Consider the following 16,569-nt stretch of genomic DNA (forward strand, 5'->3'; position numbering starts at 1 on the left):
CACCTGCACCCCGCTGCCACCGAGGGGACCTTGGCACTGAAATTGCAGGCAGCCCCCGAGGAGGGGCAGAGGGGAGATGAGAAGGACTCTCCATTGATATCAGAAGGCTAATTAATTACTTTATTACACTATATTATTGTATATTATATTACACTATGTTACATTACATCTAAACTGAGTCTGCCGAGCACTAACAGCTCACAACTGCCCAGAATCTCGGGACTGTCCCGACACACACACACACACAGAGCTGGCCCTGACAGGCCAAGGAAACAAAACCCCATCACTCTGGGTAAACCATCTCCACACTGTATTCCATTTTTGCACAAACAGGCACAGCAAATGAGATAAGAATATTCTTGGGAAGAATTGTGCCTCGCTTTTCTCTCTGAAGAGAAATGTGGGGCTGCACTCGGCCACCCCTCCCTGCTGCCAGCACCCACCGTGGGACACTGAGTCCCTCCTCGGAGGACAGCAAGCCGGGGAAGGAGGCTCAGAGAACCCACCTGGTGCTGGTGACATCCTTGTCACACCCTGCATGGGCTCTGAGCGTGCCCCAGCCCTCTCCTCACAGAACCACGGCCAAGCTGCGCTTTCACCATCCGGGGAAAATCAGAGCAACACTCCCAGCCGACTCTTTTCCTTTAATTTTTTTTAATCGAAGGTGCCTAAAGCGAGGTGTTGAAACGCATGTTGAGTGCACCTCGTTTGGCAGGGGACCAAGCCCACATGGCCTGGGTTTGTGAAGTCCTGAGCACAACCTCGCTGTGTGCTCAGCATCTCCCGAAACCCTCGCGCCGCCGCGCTTTGATCCCGCGCCAGCCTTCCGAGCTGCGTGTCTAATTTAAGGTGCTTGGGTTGGAAAATGTTGACAATTATTGTTACTCTAAAATTAAATCAGTGCTTAATTATCAAAATTGATGGTAACTTAGAGTGGCATTTTCAAGAGAGCCTCAGGGAGTCAGAAGGAGATTTTCAAAGGCGGTTCAGTGTCTCAGGGCCATGTCTCCCTCTCTGTACCTGCGCTTTCCTGCTGACTGCTCCTGCTCCAGCACCTTTTCAAGGCCACCCGAGTTGTGCTGAGCTCTCTACCGAGATGCTACAAGGTAAACCTGAAACCATGAGCACAGACCAAAACCTCCAGCCCTCCAAATGCACTTGGCTAATTCACAGCGAAAAATCAATTGGCTTTGGGTGCCTAATTCTCCTATAATCCTTTAGATAATCCCAGCTTTAGGCTTTCAGATACCGATAAGAAACCAAACAAACCCCACAATACGAGAAATTCATGCAAATAGAATAGAGAACCAACATATATTTCATATAACTTTCAGATACTCTGAACTTGATACGAAGTAGGTTGAGGACATTAGCAATAAAACATTGCTCAAGAGAGAGTGAAGGCACAAGACCGTGAAGCCCGAGGCTGAGAACAGAGTTTCGTAATTAAGTAGCCTCCAGACAACAATTGTCATAGGCAGGCATTGCTCAAGGACCCAGCCATTATTGCTTTCATTATAATTTTTCAGGAGAGGATCTTTTTCTGGCCTGGCTCCACCTTCATTCAAAGCTCCCAGTGGCCCCAGCCACTAATGAGAAAGCGTTGATTGAGAAATGCTAACGAGGCCTGCACAGGCACGGCGTGAGGGGTGCCTGTGGAGCAGGCACGTGGCACTGGGGGTCCAGAGCAGGGCTGCTGAAAGAGGTGACACCAGGCAGGGACATCACACACATCCCACACCACATCTGGGGTGGAGAAATGGACAGAGGGAGGTCACGCTGGTGGCTGGTGCACCCCAAGGTGCTCCTGCTGCCACTGCCTAGACTGGGGGGGTCACTTGCTGGTTCAGTGGGGTCCATCAAGTGCTGGTCTTGTCCATCAAATCAGTGGAAAATGTGCTGACAGGAAAGGTTTTTCAAAGAAAACTGAGCCAACTTGGAGAAGATCCTGATAAACCCTACATTGCAACTAAATAACCTTACTTTTTAAACTCAGTACAACGTGGGAGGTGTAGCTTTTACTCTGTGCATTTCGCAGACCCAGATGGCATCTCCCATGGAAGCCTGGGCAAGGAGAGCATGGCAGAGCAGAGGAGCACACAGTGGCTGGGCCGTGGCAGTGTCACCCATCCCTGTCACACCACCACGTCCACTACAGACCACTGCTGCATCCCAGAATTCCCACATTCTGAGGTTTGGCTCAAACCAGCCCTGGAATTTCAGCTTTGCTATGGAGGGGAGGAAAAAAGCATGAATCAGAAACTCCTCTCTGCCTGTAGAACAATTTGATTTCCCTTCAAAACTGAAATGTGACTGCAAAGACCCAGTTGATCATCATTCCCCCAGCTGGTGCTGAGTGAACCCCACTGGAATGGCAGGATTAACTCCCAGCCCCTGAGCATGACCGTGCCTGTCTGCACTTAACTGCTGACCTATCTGAAACATCCCACTAATTAATATGCTGAACCAAGGTCGTGTTCCAACACGGTCTCATTTTCCAGTGAAGGGAAGAGCCAAGAAGGATTAGGAACAAATGGGAACAGCCCAAGATGCTTCCTCACACCCTGAGCCACAGCGGGTCATCGCTCCTCCACCTCAGAGCCCTCCATGCAGGAACCCAGGGGACCAGGAGGGGCCCCTGTGCCAGCTAATTCCTGCCTGGACAGCCATCCCAAAATGTGGCAGAAAAGCCAGGCTCAGCTCGTGCTCCAGCTGCTCTGATCTTTGGCCAGTTATCAGCACCTGGATGCTCAGGGAAGAGGGAGGTGATCCAAGGAGGTAACAAAGGAATAAAGCTCTCCTTGTTCCTGTAAAAATGCTGGGCAGGCTGTCTGGGCTGGGTCAGGGCACAGCCCAGCTGCTGGGAGCCCTGGCTGATGGAGGGCTGGCCCCATGCCACAGGAGGGGCTGGCTGCAGGGACACCCCCTCTTGCACTAGGATTGGTACTCAACCTTTTCTTTCCAGCTCATTCTATGGAGGAACAGAGTAGAGAAACACAGTAGAGAAAATCTCTTGGCTCTACATGATCCCAACCCCTCTGATAGCAGCAGGGTGGCCAAGGAGCCTCCCCTGTCCCCTCTGCTCCTGACACACACAGGGGGAATTTTATCTCCCAGGGCACCAGGAGTGACCCAGGTAAAGGCTGCACCCCACGGTGCCAGCAGCCCCAGAGGTGCTGCTGGGCTCACAGGTGCACAAAGCCCCCCCAGAACCTCCCCAGACCCAGAAAAACCTCACAGAGAGGGGATCTGCTTTCTTAACCCTTGAGGGAAGGAAAGCACAGCACTACCAAAAGCCCACCTACCCAGAGGAGCAGGGCTGGAGCCACAGGAGCCCTGCCAGCCCCATCACACCTCCAGGAAGGGATCAGCAGTTTCCCCCAGCCAGACAGCAGTCATGGGCTGATGGAGATGAATCAGGTTCTTTTAAGGCTTTAATTTATTTTCTCCTCTGCCCAAGATAAAGGGTCTCCTCTTGGTTTCCTCCAGCACCATCCCTCACACCTTTTTATCCCTCCAGCAGGTTTAGGAGAAAAGACAGACAACAGGAGAGCAACTCCTCTGCTCCTGGAGGGGTTTTGGGGCAATACATTACAGGAATCTATTGCCCTCAAACCCCTCCAGGACACTCTGGGGCAGACTGGTCCCAGTGGAAACTGCTCACTCTGACCCATGACCCAACACCACTGCTCACACCAGATCCCCACCTCTGGAAGGAGCAGGGGATGCTGCCAGGCTCAGTGATCCCTGGAAGGAGCAGGGGATGCTGCCAGGCTCAGGGGTCTGTGAAAGGAGCAGGGGATGATGCCAGGCTCAGGGGTCTGTGAAAGGAGCAGGGGATGATACCAGGATCAGGGATCCCTGAAAGGAGCAGGGGATGCTGCCAGGCTCAGGGGTCCCTGGAAGGAGCAGGGGATGCTGCCAGGCTCAGGGGTCTGTGAAAGGAGCAGGGGATGATGCCAGGCTCAGGGGTCTGTGAAAGGAGCAGGGGATGATACCAGGATCAGGGATCCCTGAAAGGAGCAGGGGATGCTGCCAGGCTCAGGGGTCCCTGGAAGGAGCAGGGGATGCTGCCAGGCTCAGGGGTCCCTGGAAGGAGCAGGGGATGCTGCCAGGCTCAGGGGTCCCTGGAAGGAGCAGGGGATGCTGCCAGGATCAGGGGTGCCTGGAAGGAGCAGGGGATGCTGCCAGGCTCGGGGTGCCTGGAAGGAGCAGGGGATGATGCCAGGCTCAGGGGTGCCTGGAAGGAGCAGGGGATGCTGCCAGGCTCCTGCAGCACACCCTCCTGTCCCAGGCCTGGGTGAAATCCAGATCTCTGGATCCCCCTGGAATGGCAGGGGGGGGAGGAGAGGCACGCCGCCCTTCACGAGGTTTTGTGACTCCAGAGAGTTGGCAAATCCCCGGATAAAAGGGAAAATATGTTCATAATAAATAAGACTGAAGTAACACGTTGCGAAATATTTGCTGCCTCGGAAAGGCGGCTGTTTGCTTTCAGTGGAGCTGCATCTGATCCTCTGCCAAGCGGGGCCGAGCGCCTGGAAAAGAGACTTTGCTGTGGTCAGCCAGGGAAAACCAGGTGCCCAGAAAGTGCAGGGACTGTGTGTGCACAGGCACACGTGAGCAGGGGAGGGATGGGCACGGTCCTGGGGGTCCCCAGCTCCTGAGAGCCCCGCGAACAGAGCAGAGCCAGCCTGGAGCTGAAACTGGTTTTAATGCAGCTAATCAGATGTCAGTGCAGAGACTGAAGGAAGGAGAATAGAGGGGAGAAAAAAGAAAGAGGTGTTGATAAAATACTTGTTAGAAAGAAAATTGGATTAGTGGTGCCATTCTGGCCATGAAGTTCTTTGAGCTAGAGAAAAGAAATAATAATCTTGTTCCTTTTTTCCCCCCGTCTCTCTGCAGCCCACTGAAGGCCTCACAGCCAAAACATCAGTCCCTCTAATCTTATTTTCTTTTTTCTAGCATGTATTTTATTAACCCCTTTTCTCATTTAACTGCTATGAAGAGCTCAGTGGGTAACATCCTTCTTAGAAAGTGAAAACCTCCTTGGAGATGCGGTGCAAGGAGAGAAATGCAGACAAACTTCCAGCTCCCGCACTCAGAAGAAAAGCCCCCTCTGTAATCCTGTCTGGTGAATCCCAGCATTGTACCCCAAGGTAACTGCCAGCTCCAGGTTCTCTCTTTGGAGCAGGAACAATCAGGGAATTTATCTGGACACGCCAGGAGATTGCTCCAGCTCTATAAACTCCGAGGATGTGGAGCAGAGATTAGAAAATAAATAAATGCCCGTGCTGCTTCTTGGGAAAGTGTCTGTGTCTGTGTGTGTGAGTGCATCCAGCACCCTAAAGTCAAGTCAGGCAGCTGAATCACCTTTTCACAGCTTCCCTCTAAATCACCTTTCCTTTACAGCTTCTCTTGCCAGCTCTCAGGCACCTACAGTGAAATCCCCAGTGTGGACTGGGATGCTCGTGGGAGTGAGCCCAGCACTCCTGTGCCTGGGCTGGGGGCTCTGGGCCAGGCATGTCCTGCTGCTGGCACAGGGGCTCCAGTGGCTTTATCCCACCAGCCCAAAGCAAGGCTGGATTTCTCCTCTCACACCCACAGCCGGATTTTGTGCCCCAAGTAAGACATGGGATGTCTGGAAGCTCAGGACCAGTCTTCCCCCTGTGCAGCAGCGATATCGACGTGGCCAAAAAGGGGAGAAAAACCATAATTAAAACATCAAATCCAAGGGAGACAGTCCTGCCCTGAGCTGCTCTAAGTGGGAACAGAGATTTGGCCTCTCCATAAAGAAAATACCAGCCCCAGCGAGCTTGGCTGCTGCCTCCTTCCCTGTGAGCAGCAAACCTTCCTGGGAGAGGAGCGGGATCCAGCCCCGCGATATTGGTGTGTTATTTTCCTTGACAGCTGTGGTGCATAGTGGTAAGTGCATGTTTAATTCATTCACAATTTATGGTGTAATGAGAACAATGAATGTGTCTGAGGGAATAATTGCTTCACGGCAGGGATGCTGGAGAGTTCAAGTTGGTTGGCACCTGGACTTTGAATCGGGGCTGGCGGGGATTGGCTCCGGCAGCGCCACAATAGCCCCGATAACAAAGCTGCGGGGATGGGGAGGGGGTTCAAAGTCACCCCGGCCGAGCTGCAGCAGCCTCTCCACGGCAGAGGCTGGATCCCAGCCCCATTAGACCCCTGTGGCCCCAGTTACTGGGCACCCAGTGAGGTTTGTGCCTGTGGGAGCTGCTTTTCCAGGCTGTGTTTATAAGGGAATTCTGCTGCGCTGCAAACCCGCGTCCCGGGAAAACCGGCGCTTCCCCCACCTCCCTCTAGGACCTTGTCACGGCTTGGTCCTGGCAGTGTCTGCCAAACCCTCCTTTTGTTGGGGGTGTGGAGAGGGGGTTGACCCTTTCCAGTGTCCTCAGCAGCCACATGGAGTTTCAGAGGCCTCAGAGGTCAAGAGCATCCATATGGAGGGCCCAGGAGCTCCGTGCGTCTCCCAGCTGTCCCCACGGCAGCTGTGCTTGCAGCCCCCGAACAAAGCTCATTAGGGGGCTCGTTAGGACACTCAGGGGGTGCTCTGAACTGTCCTGGAAGAGCCCTGGAATCACACCACTCCCAGGAGAAGGCTCCACGTATGAACAGCTCCCATCCATCAGATTGGGAGCAGGGAGATCTCGTTATCCATCATGGGCTCTCTCCCACACCACTGAGTGGGGCAGGATTTTGAGTCAACAACAAAGGGATGCTGACAAATCATCCCTCAAGCCTTGGTCCATGCAGGGGGGTCTGCAGCAACCCTTTCCACAGCTCCCAGCGGAAATGCCAATCTGATTTCTCAAACAGATGTGCCAAAGCACGAGCAACAAATCTTCCATGCCTCAAATCCACCCCGAGGAGATCAACAGTCAAGATGGGGCTCTTGGACCCAGCATCAGCTCTGGGGGGAACAGGCTGTGAGGAGCTGTGAGACTCAGATGCTGTTGTTAATTATTACACCATTATATTGGGGAGCTGTGCTAGAGACCATCAGCACTCGAGCTTTTCCTTACATGGGCCGTGCAGGATGGAGCTGGGTCCCTGCTCTCCTTCTCCAGATGGGAATGCCACGTGCTGGGGATGGGTTTGCCTTGGACAGCTTTCAGAGATGCTGAGCTGAGAGCCCTGCTACACATTAACTCCCATGCAGGGCTCTACAAGATGTTTTGAACACGTATGCAACACTTGGGACTAAACGGAGGCTGCTTTTAGCAGGGGCAACATCTGGGTACGAGCAGATGTGAGCCAAGCTGGTGAGCAAATCACTGCAACGGCTTTTCTTTAGGGACTGAAGGCATTTTTCCATGGGTTAAGTGGTTTAGGTGCATAAATTGGAAGGGCAGCTAATTAAGATTAAAAAGATCAAGATCTTAGGCTGCTGTGTCCCCTCAGAAACATCCCACGTACCCACACGATGGAAGCAGCCACAGCTGGGAGTGGAAGACAGAGCTGAGGAGCAGACAGAGCCATGAATTCGTAGTCCTGACAGAGAACCTTGTTTTATCCCATCTCCTCTGAGGTTAAACACGATGTTCTGTCAAGCCACACTCGGAGGAAAACAGGGTTTGGCAGCGGCGCCTCGCTCGCGAAACCGCGCTAAACACGGCTGGGCTCGGCGGGCACCGGAGCAGAGGCTGCCAGCCCGCCTTTCATCTGGGCTCAGCAACATCCCTGCTGCATGGCAGCTTCTGGGCTCTTTTTCTTCCTGTTGAGGTTGGGTTTGAAGGTATTCAAGACCTGTATTCAACACAGTATTTTGTGTTTCGGTTTAAATGTTTATTTTTTCTTATCTGTGTTACAGTCTCACAGGTAGTGAGCTTTGTTGTATTTTACTAACAAGCTACAAAATGGTTAACTGCTTTTCTTTATAAGGTCTTTTAAGGTTAAACTATTTAATTAAGAAATGACACTTAAATTATTTTTACTTTTAACTTAATAACTAATTACTTGAAGTCCACAATGCGGACTTTTTTGTTTAATTACAAAATACTACTTAAACTCATGAAGAAGAAGGACTAGCTTCTATTTTAAAACTTCTATCTTGTTCTATATATATTACCATATCCTAAAGCTTCAAACTCTTTAAGTTTTTTACCTTGTGATATTACACACTTCTAATTAAACTACACACTTGTAATCTTAGTGGTATTGATAAGTTTTGGAAGCTTTCCCTATGGTTTTAGGTTAAATGTAGTGTTCTTTCGGGGGTTAGAGTCTGTTAGTACAGAAAGTTTAAAATTTTTAGCATCTAGAACTCCAACACATCCAGGAGGCAGCACTGCTGTAAGTAACCAATAATGACCTCCTCTGTCCCCCCCCCCCGTAATGCTCTGCCTTGTCGCTGCTTTCCCTGGAGCTGCTTTGCCCTGACACTGCTCTGCCTGCAGGGAAAACAACAGACCCGAGGGCTTAAAGAGGGACCAAGCACGGCTTCACTCTCCGTGGGCAAGACAAGGTTAAAGGCAGAGGTGCCTGCAGATGCCAAGTGTGAATTAGTCTGGGGTTGACACCTTCTCCCCCTCTCCATCCCCTCCCGAAGCTCGGCTGTGAGCTGAGCCCCGCAAAGTCCCATCCCCATCCCCAGCACAGCCCAGATGACAGCTCAGCATACAAATAAACCCACCCATAATTGCGCATCGTTAATTACCGAGGGTGTTTGGGTTTCTCGGAGAACATTAGCTTGTGAAGACGCTCAATCAAAGAGCCCTTGGGGCATGCAATCAAGGCAAAGCATCAAACCCCAAGCGCTGTTTTGAAAACACAGCTTCAAATGCTGGTGCAGGGAGGAAAGGCTTCCCCCCTGCCCCCAGGCAAGGGCAAAGGCTGTGACCTCGGGGTACAACATCTGCAGGAGCCTCGGGGGACACCCAGCCCTGCTCCCAGGGTGATCCCAGCAAGGCTTTGACCACAGGAGCTCACGGAGGTGTTTGCTCCTCTGGATTCTCCCTCCTGGTCTCCCAAGTCCAACCCTTTGTGCCCAGGCAGGGCAGCTCCGAGTCTGCCCCTGCTCAGAACTGGGTTCCACCAGCCTGGGAATAATTAGGAGAGGAATCAGTTAGGGAGAAAACAAAAAAATTGTGACCAGTAACTGCAGCCTCTGGTTGGCAGAATATTTTTAGCTACGCCAACCTATGTGTAATATATAACTATATACATATGCATACATAACTATATATATATTATACTATGCATAATATATAACTACTAATATAGAACTGTGCTTTTATCATGCTGGAACAGTATTGCAGGTGAGGTGTGCAAAGAGGGAGTGTAAACAGCAAAAAGTGAAATCAAAAAGCAATAATCACAAATTAAAAAGAGAAGGTAATTAATAACATCAAATTCAGGGGAGGAATTTCTGATCACGGTCAGGAACAATGTAAAAGAGGACTTCAGTCATATTTGGGTATTTCTAATAGAGATGGTCTTTTCCAGCCAAACCCACTGGATTTGAAGCAGAAAATTAATTCAGGGAAGTTTTAAGAACAGTGTCCCTAGGCCACTTCCAAGTCCCTTTTAGTCTTCAGATCTCTAAATAGAAGTGCCTAAGCATCCATGCAGCTATTTCACAGCTTTGCACTCATATGGGTACAAGTACATTTACTTGGAAATGGCAGTTATATGAGAAAAAGAAAAATAAAGATCCAGAGAGATTTGCTCACATCAGTGAGAAAGCTTCTGGCAGTTGCACAAATTTTAAAATATTATTTCAGTTTATGCCTGGCATTTCTCACTCTCTTGCTCACAACCCTGTAGCTTACACTGACCATGCTCCTGAAAACAACCCCTGGGCCAAACCCAGCATCTTCTGCACAGAGGGACCAGCAAGCACTTCCCATCCATCCTCCTACAGGATTACCACAACAGCATTTATTTTCCAAAGTGACACCAAAAACCCACATTGATATTACAAAGCTCAAGCCCAGCAAAGCCCTGCTCTTCCTCTGTGAGGATAAAAGTGCAGAGACTGGGGAGGGATGGAGGGAGGGCTCTCTGAGGGCACCAGTGCTCACCTGCCTCCAGGTGCTGACACCCTGAGGGGACACCTGCAGAGGTGGCAGCACACCAAGTCACCCACGGGCTGGATCCTGCACAAGGAGCAGCATCACAGCCAGCTGAGCACAGCCACAACAGCTCCTGAGAGCAAAGCTCCTGCAGCTACCCTAAAACATGGCTTTGCACTGCCTGGAGAGCAAGGATCAGCCCCCACCAGAAATATGTGAAAGGAAATCATTTACAGCCCTTCCTGCATCCACCAGAGAGGTGAAAGATGCTGATTCCACCAGCATACCCCAATGAAAAACCAAAAACCAGCCCACTCCACAGAGAAAGCTGCTTCTACCCCACCAACTTAGCAGGCTCAGAACTTCAGCCATCCCTTGTGGAACAGATGTTTGCACCAGCCTTTCCACAGCCACCCCACAGCAACGCTGGAGCTGCTCCCACCAGGGGCTGTGCTCACAGGGGGATGAAGGATTTTTCAGGCAGGAAGATGGTGGAGATACAGATCCAACCCAACAGATCCTGTTTGGGCAGCAGTGCTGTTCAGAGAAGGAAGCTTCAAGGGAGACACTTGGGAGCAGGACCCAGCTCAGGTGGGATCAAGGCAAGAGTCAGCCATCCATCCTGGCTGTGGGGCTGAAAGGCCAGAAGGTCCCTGTTTGTCTGCACACCCAAGGATGGGGACAGGCCTGAACTGCAGTGGAGGCTCAAGGCTGAGTGTCTGCAGATGGGCTTCACTGAGTTAGGCTGAAGGTTCAGGTGGGATTCCCCTCTGGGAAGGGGCTGGTTTGTCCTGCAGCTCTTTGTCCATGATCTTGGGGCCCTGCTGGTGCTGGGACAGGGGGTGGGGTGGCAGCTGGACCCTGGGGCAGGTGCCTGGTTCCATTTTACCATGCCCACTATTTATATTTCAAACTGCAGCACAGCAGCCCAGTGGTGCAGGAAGAGCCACACCAAAGGTCTGAACAAAGGCACTGGAGCAGCACAGGGCCACCAACCTGTGCTGGAGCAAACCCTGGAGTGTGGGGGTGCTTCCAGCATCTCCTGGGCAGAGCAGCAGAGTTCTCATTCAGATCTACACTGAAATTAATCAGTGACCTCATCCAACAAGGATGAACAAACAAGAAGATGACAAGCAAGTGTTGCTAAGCCTCAGAAGATGTAACATCATTCCTGATCCCAATTAAACACAGCCTTGCAAACATCCAGGCTCTGACTGATCATGAAATCCATATGGGGTGATTTGCTTCCTTAGGTCTGTTTCTCCACCACCCTCAGATGTTCAGTGAGAGTCTGGCTGGATGAAAACTGACTCTATAAAATTAAGGTGAGAGATTTAGATGGGCTCTGAATTTGAAGGAATCAGTCAGACTGAGAAATCCCTCTCTAAAACACTTGTTCTGGGAGAAGAGGGTTCAGCTGTGGTCCTGAGAGTGACTGCCACATCTTCAGTGCCATGGGACACACCTGAGCCTGCTCCAGCCAAATCTCACTGAACACATCCTGCAGCCCCCAGCACTCCTCAGGGAAGAGCCAAGGGTGGTCTCACATCCTTCATTTCAGCCCAGGACCTCTTCCACCAGCAGGTTTCTGATGGATTGCAGGGCTGGAGTTTTAATGAATTCCTTGAATCCTTTATTTGGGCAAAACTGGACAAAGTTAACTTCAGTGTAAGCTTGAGATAACAAGAGAATTAGGACTCACAACCTTCTTTTGAAAAGATGATCAGCTCTGCCTGGTATTAAACTTTGATATGAGGTTGCAATGGGAGAAGAACAAGATTCCTAAAGTATGAATCTGTTGAACAGATTTAATAAAGGTGGAACAATTTATAAATTGTTACAACCTCACTGCCCAGCTGAGATAAAGGTGTTCCTTTACTTTGCTCATTCTACCAACACACATTTCCTTGTTTCCAGCCCTGATACCGAGTCTGAATCACACGTTGCCACATTGAAACCCATCTCCATTCCCACTGAGCTGTATGTCCATGGAGCATTTGAAACAAATGGCTTTGGGGACCCAGCTCTGCAGATAAAATTGTTTTAGAGAGCTGCCCAAAGGAGGTCTCAGCTCTAAATCCTCCTTGTGTCCCATCTTCCCAAGAGTCTGCTGAAAATACTGCCCTGAATTTTGGACGTATCTGGGTCGAAAGGAAAATTAAGGTTTGCTATTAGAAGACTGAGCACCACCAGGAAAGAAAACAGTTCTTCTCCCAAGGATGCCTGAAAGGAAGCAAAGTTCTTATGACTTGTAGCCATAAATTTAAATTTCATACAGCAAAGCTCTTATGACCTGTAGCCAACTATCCCACAGTTCATGGGATAAAGGGATGAGAAGAGATTGGGATTAGGGATGGCAGAACAAGGGCACGACACAGTCTCCACTCTTTTTGTTCCCTGGTTCCCTGTCAGTGAACCAGAGACCAACTGTGGCAGCAAATGGTAAATAAATGATATTTTATCCAGGGGTTTGCCTTATTTGCATTATGACAAATGCCAGATAACACCACAGAGCTGCTCAATCACTATGTATGTATAAGTGCTACAAACTGCTCCCACATGCAGCACACTCCCTCCTCTCACACAAGACACATTTTTGCAGGATCAGGCCCTCATTCAGTTCTTTCAATGCTTTTTCATAATTTTTTTTTTCAATTTAGGGAGGAAAAGTTTTATTTAATTATCTTTTTTTTTTTTTTTTTTTTTTGGTGGTTTGAATTGACCAACTGCATATCATCCCCTGGCTTTATCAAAGAAGCCACCAGTACCAGAGCACATCTAATTTTAAGAGGGCTTTAGTAGGCAGACTTAAAATTGATCATGCATTTTAGTTTCAGTAACTTGCAATTTCTGCACCCTTTGATAGAGCACTTTAAAGAACAAGTCTTTAATGACAAAGGCTTAAAGGAAATGACCTTTCTGAAGAAAATATCAAAGCTTGGAAAAGATAGCTCCTTGGAAAAAAAGAGGCTGAATTAAAATGACCTTGTGTTCTGAAACTTCTTCATACAATATCTGACGTCTCACTTTTCCTTTGTACCCTCCAGATGGGACCAAGTCTAAGTTGGCAGTGTGGTGCCCCCAGTCCATTCTTTGATTTGGGGAGGACTTTCAGTGCATTAAGAGAATTTTTAAGAAATCAGATCCTAAAGAGATTCTCTCTATCAAGACCTCTCAGCATCAGGATCAAAGCTGTGCCTGTTTTCCAGAAAATTCAATAAATATTTTCTTCTAATCACTATAAAATATATATTGTTTTTTTCCTGTGCAGCAAAATCACTTCTCAGTTTGAAATCACCACAGTCAGGAGAGATTTGAGCAAGCACCAGGAGTACCTGCTGCCCCCAGCACAATTAAAGCTCTGTTGCAGACACAAGCAGAAGGAGGGACCTTGTATCCCTTTCCTTCCAGCTGGGCCAAAAAGGAGCATTTTTGTTCCATGTAACACAAGAACTGTGAGTGGCACTGAAATAAAGTGTCACCTTGATAAAGGTTACCTCCCTGGGTACTGCTGAAAAATGTTACACTGACTTTTTGGGGGGTTTTACAGAGGGTGAAACAATCTTCTGTCACCAAGCAAAATCAAGAAATTAAATAAATATAAAATAGAAACAAGGTTGTAACCACACTGAAGCTGGTTTGGCCAGAGCTTGTTTAGGGACAACGAAGCCAACTCCTGGCTGCTGGCAATTCCTATACCAAGTGGGGGAAACAGAGGCAGAGAGAAGAAATAACTGTGGAAATCTTTCTGATCCTTCAGTTTGGACTCTAATTCTTCCATGCCACAGAAATGATCAGAGCAATGTTAACAGCTACAAGAGAATTCCACCCAAACTCACATTTAAGTTCTTACAAGGTTCAAAGTGGTCCTCAAGCTGTAGTTGATGCTGGAGAGAGTTCCACAGGAGGTTTGAAACCTGATGGATTGCAGGGCTGGAGTTTTAATGAATTCCTTGAATCCTTTATTTGGGCAAAACTGGACAAAGTTAACTTCAGTGGAAGCTTGAGATAACAAGAGAATTAGGACTCACATTGAGTCCTAATTGATCTGACTGACCAACATCTACTTTTCTCAAACTGCTTTATGACCATCAGTGACATCAGCAACCCAATTCCACCAAAAAGAAGGAAATGCAGGAATTCAAGCAGTGAGAGGAGTGTCCATGTGTTTCTCTATGGATGTGCACCCTTTCCTGTGTCAAAAGCACCAAACCCACACAGATTTAATGGCAAACCACAAGCAGAGAAGCAGAATCAAATTTCCCTCATTTCCCTCAGGCATGAGAGGAGCTGTCACTGTCCCCAGCTCTGCCACTGGGACACGGGGCCATGCCCAGAGGGTACAACCCAGTGCCCACAGCCTGTTCCTCCTGCAGAGCCCAGCCACTGCTGCCCTGCACCTTTTGGGCTAAAAACCAAACGTTTTAGTGCCCTCAATTAGCTCAATGCATCCCAACAATTCCTGCTCCTACATCTCCCCATTGCCCCAGGCCAGGCTTTGTGGCACCTGCCACAGCACCTCCTCCTTTATCAGAGGAGCCTTATCTGTAATTAGAAGAATCACTTGTTGATTCAAGGAAGGTGGAAAACCTGCCCAGGTCCTGACAGCCAGCAAAGCAGCCAGAGCTGGGGTTTGGCACAGAGCTGCCAGGAGGAGGGGTGGATGGAGCCAGCCTGCCAAAGCTTCTCCTCCTTGATCTTGGTGCCAGGAGCAGATAAGAGCCCAGCTGGTGAGCTGGGACTTGGCAGGGGAGAGGGAGCCTCCAAATTCCACCCAGGCTGTGGCACAGAGCACTGGTGACACGGTGGTGGGGCAGGAGAGGGGGCCATCCCCACCAGCAAGGGCCACAGCTGGACTTGGAGCAGGAATTTCTGGCCCCTCCTCGAGCGCTGGGCTTGATCCCAACAGCACCCGCAGGAACGACAAAGCCAGCCCGGAATGCACACACTGCAAATGCTCCAGTGGAAGGCCAGGGAGGTGCCAGCTCTGTGCCATGGCTCTGAGGGCTGGCCACATCCTTCATCCCTCTGCCCCTCCAACCCCAGCCCAGAAAACCCTCTGGAATCTGCTCAGCCTTGCTGGGATCAGCACACTCCCGCGTGGCACCGAGGCCACATCACCCGTGACTCTTTTCCAGCAACGCCCTGGCTCTGTTATCAGCCCACCAGGAAGGAATTCCCTGTGCCCAGAGCATCCACCCCACCAACAGCTGCCTGCAGTGCCACCATGCTGCTCCGATCCTTGTGCCAAAGAATCCCTCCAAACACAGCACACGTCCCCACTTTACAAAGCCACACAAAACCCCCCTGGCTACTGAGGTGAGTGAGATGCTCAAGCAGGACAATAATGTCAAAACAAAAAGATAAGAAAATAATAATATTTTTAATATTATGTAAACACGTGGACACAGAAGAATGTCAAAATATGTTAAAATATCTTGGACAATAATAATAATAATAATAGAAAATGGGGTTTTCTTCATGTTTGAAAGTGAAAAAAATGGTATTGGGAAGGAGTAACAAAAATATTAGTAGAGCAAAGCCTACATGCTTGGTAAGCAAGCTCAGCGTGGCGTCAAAGCGTGTATCAAAAGCATAAATCTGTAATAAAATAATGATAAAAAAATAATGGAAGGAAGATACAACAAAATCCATGCTGGCATGAGCTATGAATATGTTTTCATGAAGTTCATTTTTTTTTGTGCTAACAAAAGAACCACTAATCTTTACAATTTACAAGAGCCAAATCTTCAAACCTATTCAAAGCAGTCCATTTGGCAATCACAGAGATCCCACCGGTCCATCAGCTACCTGCAAAGGAAGAGATTTTTGTCAGTTATACCTCATTATTTTTATTACAAAAACACAACAGGCTGAAAGCAGGGCTGGGTCCAGTGGGCAGTGGGTCTGGAGCTTTCTATTTATCTAACAAAATTACCTATGCTGGACTTATTACCAAGGATCTATGACATTTTCAGTTTCCAGTTAGCTTTAGCTAATTCCTGTTAACAAATAATTCAGGATTAATTATTTTCAGCAACTCTCACACTGCTAACCTTCACCTTCTCACAGTTTCTTAAATATCACAAACGCTGACACTATTTTTACGAGCACACATTCTTAGCTGCAGAAACCCTCATGTGAGATATGAAACACCATCAATGTCTATAAATACAGTAAAGATGGAGTGGCTTTCCTAGGAAGGTTCCTTGTACTCACCTCTCCACGTGAATCACTTACTCTAAAGGCACAGCCAGGCTTTTTATGGCTGCAGCACTTGCCATAATTTATATTGGAGGGTGTAAACCTCTCAAAAAAAAAAAAAAAAAGAAAAGAAAAGAAAAAAGAAGCTCAGGCTCGTGGAGATCCGGTGCTTTGAAGATGTGATCTGTAATATTCTGCCTTGCATCATTGTTTTCCATCTTTAAAGGAGGTGGCATCACCGCAGCTGTGCAGGAGCCGCCGCCTCACCCTCGACATGCAGGCAAAGCCCAGACTTGCAGAGCACCTGCAGCTCCACTAATCCTGC

General features: G+C 49.0%; 1 protein-coding gene across 3 annotated transcripts in view; it reads right to left on the reverse strand.

Annotated features, from left to right (window-relative positions):
* Positions 1 to 15,404: 15,404 nt before the first annotated feature.
* Positions 15,405 to 16,569, reverse strand: part of CEP112 (centrosomal protein 112) — a 162,988-nt gene continuing 161,823 nt past the window's right edge. For all 3 annotated transcript variants that reach the window (XM_084218206.1, XM_084218204.1, XM_084218205.1), the window contains one exon: positions 15,405 to 15,851. In XM_084218206.1, coding sequence (XP_084074332.1) covers positions 15,844 to 15,851 — 8 coding nt within the window. In that variant the 3' untranslated portion in view covers positions 15,405 to 15,843. The remainder of the gene's footprint in view (positions 15,852 to 16,569) is intronic.

Source organism: Fringilla coelebs, assembly GCF_963513975.1.
Source record: "Fringilla coelebs genome assembly, chromosome: 19".
In the NCBI taxonomy this organism is placed as follows: Eukaryota; Metazoa; Chordata; class Aves; order Passeriformes; family Fringillidae; genus Fringilla; species Fringilla coelebs.